This window comes from Astyanax mexicanus, chromosome 1 (assembly GCF_023375975.1).
Source record: "Astyanax mexicanus isolate ESR-SI-001 chromosome 1, AstMex3_surface, whole genome shotgun sequence".
Classification (NCBI taxonomy): domain Eukaryota; kingdom Metazoa; phylum Chordata; class Actinopteri; order Characiformes; family Acestrorhamphidae; genus Astyanax; species Astyanax mexicanus.
The window spans coordinates 31,585,530-31,599,909 of record NC_064408.1 but is presented as its reverse complement, the minus strand read 5'-3'; the positions used below and the strand labels follow the sequence as shown (position 1 = coordinate 31,599,909).

The window sequence follows — 14,380 nt, the reverse complement described above, 5'->3', positions numbered from 1 at the left end:
AATAAACCCAATCAGTGAATCAACAAATAAATTATTTTCCTTTTTTTATATATATATATTTTATATTAACTTTGAATTTAAAACACACATTTGTTTAACTATTCAAAACATGTACTGGTCAAACTCAGGCAGCTTTACTTAATTTTTGTACAAGGTTGATAGAGTGGCGTGTCTTTTCAGGTTGTTTGTTTGTTTTTTGGGGAAAATTATAATGTAAAAATGTCATTTGATGCTTGTCTTTCCAATACCTGTTCAGTTTATTAATAAAAAAGATAGAAATAACCTTTTATTATGTTTCTATTAAGAAACGTTTTGTAAATCAGTCACATGCCTTTCAAAAAACTTATGTTGCAGGATGTTGTAAAGTATGATGTTCTGTATGAGTTAAAACATTTAGCTAGAACCATTCAGAAACCTGGATGTAAGAATGTGTTTTTAAACCTGTGTTAGACTCAAGACTCAAATGTTCACTCAATTGTTCTGGTGTTGTCAGATGGCTCCTAGTAAATTGTTTCGCTGCTGTTTGCTTTAAAAAAAAAAAGCATGTTTGAAAGCAAGTCCACTAAATCCTTTGATTTTCTCTCAAGAGAGTCTTTATTTTAAAGAAATTGTTGACTGCATGTTCAAATAAATGATATTTATGACAAAACAATCATTCCTGTTATTGGCACTCATTCCTGTTACTCTTTATGTTATAAGTAACAGGAATGAAAGTAACAGGGATTTTAGCATAGATTTAGCAAAAACTTTTAAAGAAAAATAGCTAAATGGCAGCTATTCTAATAGCAAGAGGACACTGAGCACATTCTAGTGATTTCCCCCAAAATTGGTATTAAACAAACAAACAAACAACATCTAAGAATAAATGTTGGTAACAGGAAAGAGTGTTGAATTTGAGCTCCTCAGTCAATGTTACAATAACATAAAATATACAGAAACACTAATGAGGGAACTTAATTTTGGTCTTCTCGTGGTATTCAGAAGAACCAACTGATGTCATTGTAGGTGTGACTTGTAGAATGTTCCAAATGTTCCAGATGTGGTAATGTTTTACGGTAACAGGACTGAGTGAAATCCAGGGACACAACTAAAATGTGTATTTTAACTTAAATATTATGGCTTTATTATGAAACAAATATTTTTTAAAGCATAGATGGGATTTGGAGTCACACAACAATGCAAAAACAATTACATCTCTGAAGGATTTTAATAATTATATTTCATGGTAAAGTTTATAGTTAGAGAGTGAGGACAGGCAACAAATGCTATTTTTTCACTGTTCTAAGTAGTTTTTATTAAAATGTCTTACATTTATACATGTAATTTCCTGGGGACAGAAATGGCACCTACTCGGTGAAATAGGCCAATATCAGATATACCTCATCCTACAAAAACACATTTTCAGAGATGTGTCCGTAAAGGAGAAAGAACTACGTTGTAAAATAGACTTGGGTTGTCGTGAAACATGATAAAGAGTACAAGTTTTTGTTAAATAGACCACGTCCATTCAACCCCAACATTCTGAAATACAACCCTCTCCAGGTTCTCAGTGTCTCACTTTAAATGTCAGCGCCCTCAGAATTCTATCAATGAAGTGTAGAAAGTGTTAATTGTATAAAAATAGTGATATCTTTTTTTGTGCAATGCTATGCATTGTAAACCTGTTGGAAGCAAAAGCTAAATACACTGTATTTCAGATTGCTAGGGTTGAATGGAGGTGGACTATTGAACAGAAGTTAATACTCTTTATCACGTTTCATTACACCCCAAATCCTTTTCACACCTCATTTCTCAAGGCCCTGACCACCAACTTTTTCTTCAAAGTCCCCACACTCAAGTTCAAAGAATATGAGACCAATCAGGGTGCTAGATTTGTCACTTTCTCGCTGTATGTGTGTGTGTGTTTTCCTCTCAATTAAAATGCAGGACACTACCTGAACTTCCATGACAGGTGGGATCTCTTTACATTGTGTCAATAATTCATGATTTGTCCTTTCCCTTTAAAGCTTTTAAGGATTTTTTTACATGCTTTAAGAGCTCACAGGCATGCTTTGCATCTACCCCTTTTTTTGGATTATTGAGAGGGTATGTATGCTTTGTTGGGGTATTCTGTGTTGATGTATTTTTTTAGATAAATGGTATATAGTGTTGTACACTCTCTTGGTGTTGGGCTGGAAGGTGAAAAATGAACCCAGCCAGTGAACTACTCCTTGTTGGCAGTCTTTTCATGCTCCCTCCTGTTCTTAATAAAGTTGCTTAATGGAACTATTGCCAGCCCTTGTTACTATGCCCCCAGTTATGCTACAATAACAATAGTTCCAGTAATGATTATTCTAAGATTGGAGAAAAAATTATGCACTAAACCCAACAACACACAAACCTCCTTATTTGACTACTTTCTTTGATTTTGTTAGCTCATTGTGTTACTACATATTTATCCAGAGCTGACTAGTTGTGGATTTACACTGAATTAGAGAGAAAAGTAAGTGTTCAGATGCAGATGTATCCGAATATTCTCAACAGCTTCTCTGTTGTAGTAAAATGCATTATTTTTATATAATGATCTTTTATATGGTTTGTAAACAAAAATATAATTTATTTATTTTCTTGATAGGGTGTAAAACAGTTCTATAGTACATCTGACTAACTAATAAAGCCAGTTTCACAGAGATCCACTGAGTTTCCCTGAGTGGAAACCTACTGTAGACAACAGATGGCTCCAGTGAGTCAGGGCACTCTCTGGCCTTCACCTGACCCTGCTCACAGCTTTAGCCGGTGTCTGCTCTCTGCCACATCCACTGCACATGCAAATCCTGTGACCACAAAAGCTGGAATAACGACAAGCAAAAGTATTACTGTTTATTCAGACCTGTAGACTGAGACCCACTGGCAAATGCTATTTCAGGATACACGTTTCAGGCTACATTAGATTACATTATTATTTTATGTTTAAATTAAACTAGACCACAGTTGTTTTTTTAGAACACACTAGACCATATTAGCTCTTTAGTAACGTTATTCTCTTTCATCAGAGAACTGTTTATGCTGGCAATTGTTGCTGCTTCCTTGTCAATCTTTATCAAGTTATTCTACACCATTAAACTCATACCTACAAGCCACTGACTGCTGCACTGTTTAATCATCTAAAAATGTCTAAGGTGCATGATCTGTGCCAACCAAGGCTAAGAAACCCGTGCCTAAAGCTGAATAGGTCTAATTCCAAATAATAAGAATCGACAATACAATGTATGGTGTGAATAATAAGAGTTTGGCATGTTAACCCTTTGTACTCCTACCATATTTGATCAAAAGTAACACAAGATAAAAAAATAAAACCAGCTAAATTTGTAAATTGTATAACAGGGTCTACCCAGATAGCATACCTGTGTGTGACTTGTATAGGTAGCAAAACTGGAATCCAGAAAGTTGTCCATAGGTTTCATACTGACCCACATAGAGTAAGAATGTAAAAGACAGCCATATCAAAATCAGTGATGTAACCAGGATGGAATAAAAAAACGTGGGCCCCATGAGGATTGCACACTGTCATTTAAAACAAATGATTTTAGACACTTGTTGGTTGAAAATGTATAATATTTTACGTTAAACATGCAGTCATATGCATGTAAGTGATGTGGAGAGACAGAGCAGAATATTTAGAATCGAGTCCAAAGCTTTGGAGCCACCACCTAGCTGGATTCAGAGTCTGAATCCTAAAGATTCGGACTCTGTGGTGAACAATCCATATATGAAAATGATGATCTCAGGCTCCCTGAATCCCCCTTCACAATTTCAGCCCCATAAATCCTGGCATTGTCATCTTGGAATATGCCCGTGTCATCAGTGAAGAAAAAATCCATTGATGGAATAACCTGGTCTATATTCAGTATATTCAGCTGACCTTATTCTTTTAACACATACTGTTGCTGAACCTAGATCTGAACCTAGACTATTTTGTAGGCCAGACAGTGTAGATGGAATGTTATAAATTAAGATTTTACATTTACATTAAAATTTTTCAGAACTTTTTCCCCCAATCTAGTAATTTTGAAAGTCAATACACTTTTTATATGAAAGAATTGATTTAGGTCTCATTCTTGGAAATTGAATTGCATGTGAAAATATGTGTATGGTTACACCCTGTAGAGCAATGTATAGGATATAAATATAAACAGCTCTGGAACAAATTAAGAGACCACTTCAGTTTCTAAACATTGTTGTTTTATTCTATAAACTACGGCTAACAAATTCCCCCCAAAAAATTGTCATTTAGAGCATTTAAGTGCAGAAAATGAGAAATGGCTAAAATGAAAAAAGGTGCAGAGCTTTCAGAAGAAAACAAGTTCATATTCATATTAACTTGGTGGAATAACCCCAGTCTTACACACTGCTTTTGGATGACTTTATGCCACTCCAGGTGCAAAAATTTAAACAGTTTAGCTTGGTTTGATGATTGTGATCATCTATGTTCCTCTTGATTATATTTCAGAGGTTTTAATTTGGTAAAATCAAAGAAACTCATAGTTTTTATTGGTCTCTTATTTTTTTACAGAGCTGCATATATACGGAATAATTACAATTGCCATTTAAATGACGTATTAAAGGGCTTATATATGATGCATATGCTATACTTTAGCATGCCCACTGAAAAAGGATGCTGTATGGCACTCATAGATAGCATAGTGGTGAACAAACATGCAAATAAGCGTAGCCCACACTACCTGCCTATGCACAATATTACTTGCACAACAGTGCAGAAATAAATGCAAAATCCTCTTGGTTTATTCTATGCGAGTACCTGCCCCTTCCATCCCTCCCTCCCTCCCTCCCTCCCTCTCTCTCACTCCCTCCTCCGCAATACCCCGGCTCGTCCCCTCACTCCGCTGTCTCGCCGCACGCGCTCCTTCCTCTCTGCGCATGGGCGGAGCGCAGACGGATCCCTTGTTATTATTGTCCGCGCGCACACATCCACTTTTTTTATGAAAATGGCGGCGAGTCAAGGCGGAGCGGGTGCCGTGGCGGCGCTGCAGGGCCAGCCCTACCCGAGCGTGCCTCAGTGGAACCCGGTGGTGCTTCAGCACCAGCAGCCGCTGCACACGGCGCGAAGCCTGGAGCGCGCGCTGGAGGACGCCGTCTGCTCGGGCATCCTCAACATCAGCGGCAGGAAGCTGCGCGAGTACCCGGGGCTCAGTTACGACCTGACGGATACCACACAAGCAGGTGGGTCCCGCTGACCCCGCTTCTTCCTATTATTTTTTATTATCCGTTAATTCTGATGCACGAGGCCAGAATGAACAGAATAAACAGAAAAAAGCCATGGCCGTTGTGTGAAAGCTGAACATTGCTTAAAGAAAGAGAGAGAGAGGCTTGGGTTCCTCCGCTGTAGCTGGTGTGTGTGTGCATCTCTCTCTTCGTTATTCAGAATTGCACGCGTTCTGCTTTCAAATGGGTGGAAAAGCAGATACTACAGCTTGCTGCTCTTGTAAATTTTCCAGCGTGCACGTGACTGCTGTTAGTGTAAAACTGTGGCGTGCCCTGCGTTCCTACTGCTGAAGTGAATGGACATTTGTAAATGCAGTCTTCATTAGAGCAAGTAGTCGCTCAATGGAAAATGTACAGCTATAGCGCGTGCATGAATGAAAGGGCGAGCGCCGTCTTGTCTGTGAGCCCTTAGCCCAGTGATGCAGCAGTTCAGCAGGTGCACAGTTTAGCACAGGGTGGATGAAACACTCTACATACACCGGGCGGATATAACGGTTAACAGCACCGTTTTAAGGTGCAGTAATAGGGAGCTGTGCTGGGCTCTTATAGGAGAAGACAAAGACGCCTCTGCCTCCGTCTCTCCATTGCGGGGCAGTAGCGCCTCCTTCCCCCATTCAGGGTCTGAAGGATTGGTGGTTTCACCCTCGGATGACAAGCTAAAAGAACTTAGGAGAGACAGCTTTGTGATTTTCTAGGATTATATATGTATTACATATTACATACATATTACACACGCCCATAAATATATATATATATATATATATATATAGGTATATGTTGGAGTAAAATTAACATTGTTAAAATAAAAGTATTGTCATTTAGACCATTTATTTGTAGAAAATGGGAAATGGCTGAAATAACAAAAGAGATGCAGAGCTTTCAGACCTCAAATAATGCAAACAAGTCCATATTCATAAAATTTGGTGGATTAACCCTGGTTTTTAATCACAGTTTTTTCTCCAGTTTTTTCACCAGTTTTACACACTTCTTTTGGATAACTCTGTGCCTTTTCTGGTGCAAAAACCCAAGCCGTTCATTCGTCTTCCTCTTGATTGTATTCCAGAGGTTTTCAATTAGATAAACTCATAATTTTAAGGGATCTCTTATTTATGTGTATATATATATATATATATATATATATATATATATATATATATATATATATATATATATATATGCCAAGGTACGCTAAGCTTTTTTTCTTAATATCTGATGACACTTCATGACCTTTTTGGTACAGAAATATAAAAAATATATTACATTTTGAGTGAGTTCATGGGTTATTATAGCTAATAATAATGTCATTGTTGGGCAGTTATAATATGATAGCCAATGGTGATAGTAGTGGTAATGGAAGATGTTTGCTAACAGGTTGGTCATGGTAAAGTTTGTGATTGTTAACAGTTCATTTATATTTAATACATTTAGCAGATGCTCTTACAGATGATTTACAAAAAGTACCTCACTGTTTACTAGGAAAATAGAGGCTAAATTAAAAAATATACCTTAAACTTAGTACTGCCAAATTCAGAAGTTAGTATGGAAACCTAGAAGCACAACTCTTACATACCACCTTTCCCCTGAATGTCTAATAATGTAATGAGTAAAGTCTTTAAAAAGTGCAACATAAGTGTTAATTTACGAATTTTTGGAGGAACAACCACGGTAATGTACTGGCTTGTACAACCCTGATTGTTAGCTAATCGTAATGTGGTGTAAACTAGTTAGTTGGTATAACAATTAGTTATGGATTGTAGCTAATGATTATAAAAACTGTAATGGTGGGAAACTCCATTTGTGAAAAAAATTGTGTAACAGTGACATAAAGGTAGCTTTAACAGTTAATGGTTAGAGTTTATAGCTAACAGCTTACATGGCTTGCTAATTGTTACATTTAACTGTAATGGTGACTAACATGTTTTTACAATAAATGTTAGGGACTGCTTACATACGTGATAGCTAATAATGATGGTATTGTTGTGGAAGTACTACTTTCAACTAACTATACTGGTGATGTAGTGTTGGCATATGTTTGTGATAACTAATGCCAATTTAAATGATAGCTAATGGTAATGAGAACTCTTAACATGTGTGAGTGGCTATCAGTTTAATCAGCTAATATAATAGAGATAATAATAGTGGTTTCTAATAGTTATGGTAGCAGTTGTTTAATGTGACAGTAATGCTAATTTCTCCTGCTATATTAAGGTCTTAGATAGTTTAGTCTCACACAGCACAGTTCCCACTCATTCACAGGCGATTGCTTCTAATACATGCAAAAGAACATCAGATTTTCTGAGAATTCCCAAAATAGTTTGCTTATTCTGCTGAACTGAAAATAAGAGTAATGTGTGGGAGTGTGTTTTAAGACAGAGCCTGTTGTATTTTGAGCCAGGGCCCTGCCAAGGCTTGTGTGAGGTTGGGTGTTTGACATTAATTCATGTTCTGTTTGAGTCTCTAGTCCAGCTGCTCAAGGGCTGCGCTGATGCCAAAAGTTTATAGTTTGGACTTTAAGAAGTCAGCACAGGAAGGTGACTCCCTTTTTTGTGTGCATGTGTACGGAGAGGAAGTGACTTCAGTACCAGACCACCTCGAGTTTGCCGTAGGAGGAAGTGATTTTATGACAGAGAAACAGACAGATGCTGACTCAACAGGAGATGTATGTGTGTTTATATGTGTGCAGAGGTGGATAGTAACAAAACTATATTAACACTGTGTTTTCAGATGATATTCTTTCCACTTATATACACAGATATGTGTGAGGAAATGAAAGTAACATTTCAGTCATTTAAAATGTTTGTGTTTAATGTCAGTGTGTTGTGTGGTTATCTTTGCTGTATTAATTTATTTTCACCATGAGTGTATCTAACATTGGCTGCCTGAGATATTTCACTACTGTTAATTAAGTTTTTCAGCCTACTGTTGAAATTGTTTTGGGAAGTAGCTTTACTAGAAATGAAGGGGAGGCTGTGGATGAACAGAAATGTCTGGGCTAAAATGATAACACGTAATTAACGTGAATATTAAACTTAATGAACCATTTTCCACATCATTTACAAAGCTTTATGCTGTGAAAGCATTTCTTGGTCTTGAATAAAAAAGGACAGGCGGCAGTCTAGAAGAACTTTCTTCTTTTCTAAAGGTAGTGGAATGATATTTTTTTTTCAATTATAAATATTTTTGAATATTTTCCCTTCCAGATTCTTTATTTAGCTCTATTTATGGCTGCTGAGTGTTATTTGAAGTGAATCCGGGCCCTTTGTTAGTCACTTGTTTAATCTGAAGCTGTAATTGTACCTGAACAATTTCAAATGTTGTATTTATTATAATAGGATGTATAAACATGTTGCAACACAGATTATTGCAAATTTAAAATAGTGAAACTGACATTATTTTTAGACTTTATCTATATAAATATTTTCTTTCAGAATTCATGATGGCACATTATGCCATTACCTGCTTTCTTTTAACTCACAACGAGTACCATCGTAATTTCTTACACGTACCTGTTAGTATTTGCACAGTAAAGGGTTTTAGAGCCTGAGCATTATAGAGTTTGTGTGTGTCTGTGTCCCAGTGACCCACTTACTGCTTCTTGCTGTTGGCAGTTGGTGGTCAGTTCGGTGGGTTGGAACTCCTGTTTGACCAACACGTATCACTAATTAGTGAACAAACACTCATATAGATGACCTGAATGTGTCACTAATCAGTCTCTCTCTTTCTCTCTTTCTCTCTGTCCCTTTCATGTGCCATGCACTCTCTGTCCCTAGCTCTGTCCCTCTGTCTGTTTATGTTAACCCGTCTGGTGTTCAAAGTTAATAATTAAAATGTTGGAGGGCCCAGAAGGCTTCTAACTGAATATTACAGTGAATATTACAGTAAATGACGCTGTCATCTTTTTCATTCCTCCTGTCTTTGGTGGAGGACTACCTTACTACTTAAAGTGGATTGCAAGGCCATCTTCAGGGGGAGGCAGCTGTCCGTAGTGTGCCGGTAACAACACTTTAAATATTTTAAATAATTTTCATCACTCTCTCAAGTGAGAGATCAAGCATGTTTTGCCTGTACATAATACAGAAATATTGATAGAAAATATAATAAAATATGTTGCCCAATTACCTCAAAACAAATTAATTGTTATTAGTTTCACACAACACAGCTGTAGGCTGCTGATGCAGACAATTTGCTGATCAAAGATGGAGAAGTGTCTGAGATTAAATAAAAATGGCAACACTGTTTCTAAAAAAAGCTAATAATATAAATATAATAATAATATAATATTTTAAGGCACTAATTCTCGGGTTTACAGTGTCAACACTTCTGATCACTATTTAGTAATCATACAATTTAAAAGTAGATACTGAATAACGTATAGTAGTTACTAAGCAATATGTCATATCAATAATTTAGCAATAAATGTAAGTAATTAAGAGTTAACATCTGAATCTCTGGAACACTTGCACAAAATTCATACATGTAGCACAAATTGTTCAAATTTTACAAGAGAGCTTGTAAACAACTCACTCGTTGTTTTTGCATTTTGTAATTTAAGTAGCAGTTCTGACACCACAGTGACATTTAGTGGAAATAGTCACAGGAGGAAGTGAATATGGCCATAATAGAAAGTGTCCAGGTCTATTTATTCTCAGGAGGATGTAGGGGACTGTATGTCTATAATGTCCATGTTTGGCCCTTCGTCCTCTTATTTAATTAATGATGGACACCTTGCTGAATATACAAAACTGGGCAAAACTGGTGTATAGCGTTGTCAAAGTGACATGGTTTTACCTTTAGACAAAATGTATAATTTGACAGAGATAATCGATATTTCAGTCATAACAAACTTGGCAATGTATTATAATTCTCATGATCTTTTATAGTGTTCTGTTTAATGTCTCTCAAGATTACGTTTACTTTGCATTTTGGAATCAACCATTTTTAAAATACTGTGGCCCTGAACACCAGCTAAGAGAGTTTGTAAATAACAATGCAGAGTTGCACTGTGGAGCTCAGAGTGGTTCCTTACTCTGTTAATACTCAACATGATCTTGAGAGGAGTATCTGGTTAGTGGCATTTAATGTCTGTACCCTGCTTCTTCCAAGGATTACATTAGTTTGACACATTTTACAAATATTCTACATTGAATCAGAAAGTCAATCACAAAGAAATCTCTTGGTTGAACAAGGAGCTGCAGCATCTAATAACCTTTCCCAGAACTGCAGCAACTTTGGGTTGTTTGATATGACATACTTTCTGGACTTGCTAAATTATCAGTCGGTCAGCAATTTTTTATATCTTTTATATGGGCTGATACGTGGCCCATTTGTCTCTTCTAAGTCACTGCATTGTAAGAGACTAGTAATACTAATATTAATATGTTTATCAGTTAGATGTCAATAAGCTGCTACAAAATAAGGAGTCCAGTGATCATATCTCTCTGTGGTTTGTCATCCTTCTTCAGCCATGACCACAAAAATGTTAAAAGGGGAGAAAATCACTTTTAGTCTTGTCATGTTGAGCAGTGTAGCCTGAGTAAAGGGCAACATGTTGGTTTGTCAAAGTGAGCTAAGAAGGAAGAACCGTATTATGTTTCAGTGAGCAATAGACACAGAACAATAATCATCGACAATAGAAGAAATAAACACTTAATGTAGATCACTCTGTGCGTAATTTTTGCATTTTGAACTAAATTATTGAAATAAAGAAACGTTTCAATTATATATATATATTTTTTTTGATGAACCTGTATGCACGCACTATGTCATGAGAAAGCCATATAATCACAGCAGCACCGCAACAGTTTGAGTGGCATCACCCTAATGTGTCAGATCATAACAGGAGTCAAAACTTAACAAGACGCAACATCTTACTACAGCATTTAAGCACAAGCTAAAGCTATTACCAGCTATTACTGGGATGTTTTTCACTGGACAAACCCAATTTAGAAGTACCAGTCACTTCAGCCTTTTTTTGAAACAGAAAACATAGTTATATTTTCCATACGTACTTATACTAACTTTTATTTTTATTAGAAAAACGGTCTAATCCATGACTCAAAATTCTTGACTGTGATCCATTACACCTCTAATGCTTCCCTGATGAAACATTAACTTAAAAAATCAACTTAATATCAGTCTTTAGCTGGTCCTTGAAGGTCAGGGGATTATATGTGGCTGTTGTTTGCTGACGCCTGTTGTGGAAATAAAAATATACATATTATAGTGGCGTAAATGTGCTTTGATTTAGATTTCTATAGTGTATTAGCATTAGCATTAGACTTTCTTTTTTTAAATAAGGAAAGGCTTGTCGTACTGTTCATTGGTAAAAGAGAGCAATTCTGGGATAGTTTTTAATAGTTTTAGATTTTATATTTTTTGTTTTTTATCTGCTGTAAAACAGATATAAAAGCACTTTTATTAATGTTCTGAGAACTCTCCTCAGTTCTGTTGGCTTGGCAATAATTTACATTGATTAGGGCCAACAGATGGCTCTGAACACAAACTCTTAGGCTACATTCACATTACCAGAATTAAGTGACTTAAATCAGCTTTTTTTTTAATGGCTGTGTGAACGAGCAAAATTAGATTTTTTCAAATCCGATTTTAGTCACTTTCATATATGGGGTCCTAAATCGGATATGTATCTGATCCATGGGTATGCGACACGAATGTGAACGATCAAATCAGAATGTATGTGTCTTTTTGCTTTTACACATGCGCTATGTGCTTCTCTCTCATACCCTTAAACAAAAGATGCTCCACATACGAGCTGCTAACGCATCCATTTCGCTTTATAAAGCTACGAGTCTCCTCTAAAAAAGTGTAATTTTTTGTTGTTAGTCAAGAAGGTGACGTTTATACATGTATTAATGTGCGCATGTGAGCTGTTTTAGGGACAGATTCGTTCACATTACACACAGATACAGATAATTTATATTTGTGAATGTGAACCGTCAAGATAGCCAAATCCGATCTGAGAAAAAATTGGGATTTGAGCAAAGTGGCTTGTAATGTGAACATAGCCTTAAACTCTTAAAAGAAAGACTTGAGACTGTATTGGAATTAAAGTAGACAATACCTAATCTGTTAAAAAATGCTTGGGTCGGCCCCAATCTTGAGTCACTAAATCAGATATTGTACCATTATATATATATATATATATATATATATATATATATATATATATATATATATATATATATATATATATATATATATATTATGGTACAATATCTGATTTAGTATATATATTTATATATATATATTTATATATAAATATATAAATATATATTGTACAATATAAAAGTTAGCTAGAACCTTAAACTGATAACTGTATTGGTAGGTAAATGTATCTTATTATTATTTATGTGTTTGTTGCCTCTATTGTCTTGCTTTTGTCTGTGGAGTTACCACACCATTTCATGGAAGACTAGCCTCAGCTGTGGCCTGAATGACCTTCACAAAAAAAACACAGGCTTGTGCAAGGAGGCACACACATGCACACACACACACACACACGCACACACACACACACGGTCCCAAGGGACAGAAGTAATTACGCTGGATCTGACATGCTTATCCTGTCTGTAGGGTGTCACCTTTGACCCAGCTGCTCTGTGTGGTTGGCTTTACTGTTAAAGTGAAAAAGAATAAAAATATATAATAACCGGAATTAAAAGAAGCCCTTTTTAGTGAGGTGAATAGTTTGTGTAGTAGTGGCTGTCTGAAAGGAAACAGTCCAGCAGTCACTGAAGTGCTGTTGCGCGCAGCTACCTGCAGGCCTCGTTGGCGCAGTAGGCAGCGCGTCAGTCTCATAATCTGAAGGTCGTGAGTTCGAGCCTCACACGGGGCAGAAGTTTTTCTGCTTTTGTTTCTCTCTCTTAACACACAGAGACCACACACTTCCTGTTCTCTTTCGGTCAGTTTTGGTTTAAAGACAGTTGGAATACTTTTTGGAATACATATTTACTTTCCTGCTCTTAACAGCTCTATTTCTAAAGCTCTTAGTGTATCTGATCTGTTAAAAATATCTCAGAATTGCTTTGTTCTTTCTTTCCTGTTTTTTACTCTGTTTGATCATGAGACAGACATTAAAGATTTTAAAGTGAGCCAACATGGAGATACTAAGATAACTTTTCTTTGTTTCACTGCCACCCCCTCCCCCCCACATCCTCCTCACCTCCTAGCTTGCCTTTCTGTTTTGTCTGGTATTTATGGCCTGTAGGGACACCCTAGAGCATAAAATGCTATAAATCTAAAAGAAAAATGTCTTTCTTTTTGACCTTTGCTACCTCTTACTTTCTTGTTTCATTTCATTTTTCTTTTGCACAGTGTATATTTACTGTGGCTGATATTGTTGTTGTCCAATGAAAAACGAGCAACTCTCCAAAACAGCAACTTTATAGGAGAGAGAAATAAAACCCTCTAAACTTTCAATGGAAGTCAATGTAAAAAGAGTATATTTCAGGTAACTTTAAAGAATTTCTATTGGTCCGTTCATGAAGAAATTTTGGCACAGTGTAAGGGACAGTTTTGTTCATTTAAATTATGTAGTAAACAATTGGACAGCGGCAATATGTATTTAACGTAACATTGTTTTTTCCTCATTTATTTATTTCTTTTTTTAATCATAGTGAGTTACCAAGACACAGCTTTCCCCTTTTTACTTGCTTCTTTCTGCATCATTCTGCACATTATTTGCCAAAAGATGTTGGAACTGGGCCAGTCGATCCTCCACAGTCACAGGTTGCTGAAGTTTGAGCCTCAGCTGGTAGGATAAATTCTCAGTTGACAAATCTGAAAACTGAACTGGTTATATACACACATACTCAGTATCTCACAAAATTGATTACACCTTTTGTAATTGAGCCCTGTTCTGGTTGGAACCTGTACTGTTCATCTGATATGTGGTCCTGGCCAGAGTGCTGCGGCTCTTCAGAGAGTTCTTTGCCATGAGGTGTCATAATAAACTTCTGATGACCAGTAAAGAGAGCAACACCAAATTTAACAGGCCTGCTCGCCATTCACAATGGAGACCTTATAACAATTAGATTCTCATGACACCAGGGAGGGAAATTGCTAATTGGGCACAATTTGGCCATTTTCACAAAGGAGTGAA

General features: G+C 36.4%; 1 protein-coding gene and 1 non-coding gene across 5 annotated transcripts in view; both read left to right on the top strand.

Moving 5' to 3' along the window:
• The first annotated feature begins 4,899 nt into the window (after window positions 1-4,899).
• lrch2 (leucine-rich repeats and calponin homology (CH) domain containing 2) overlaps window positions 4,900-14,380 on the top strand; it is a 109,963-nt gene continuing 100,482 nt past the window's right edge. For 3 of the 4 annotated variants that reach the window (XM_049476369.1, XM_049476368.1, XM_049476367.1), the window contains exon 1: window positions 4,901-5,220. In XM_049476369.1, coding sequence (XP_049332326.1) covers window positions 4,980-5,220 — 241 coding nt within the window. In that variant the 5' untranslated portion in view covers window positions 4,901-4,979. Of the gene's footprint in view, window positions 5,221-14,380 lie in introns of all 4 variants that reach the window. The other variant, XM_049476366.1, reaches the window with a different exon arrangement.
• On the top strand, window positions 13,042-13,114 carry trnam-cau (transfer RNA methionine (anticodon CAU)). Its single transcript has one exon. It is a non-coding gene; the product is annotated as a tRNA-Met (tRNA).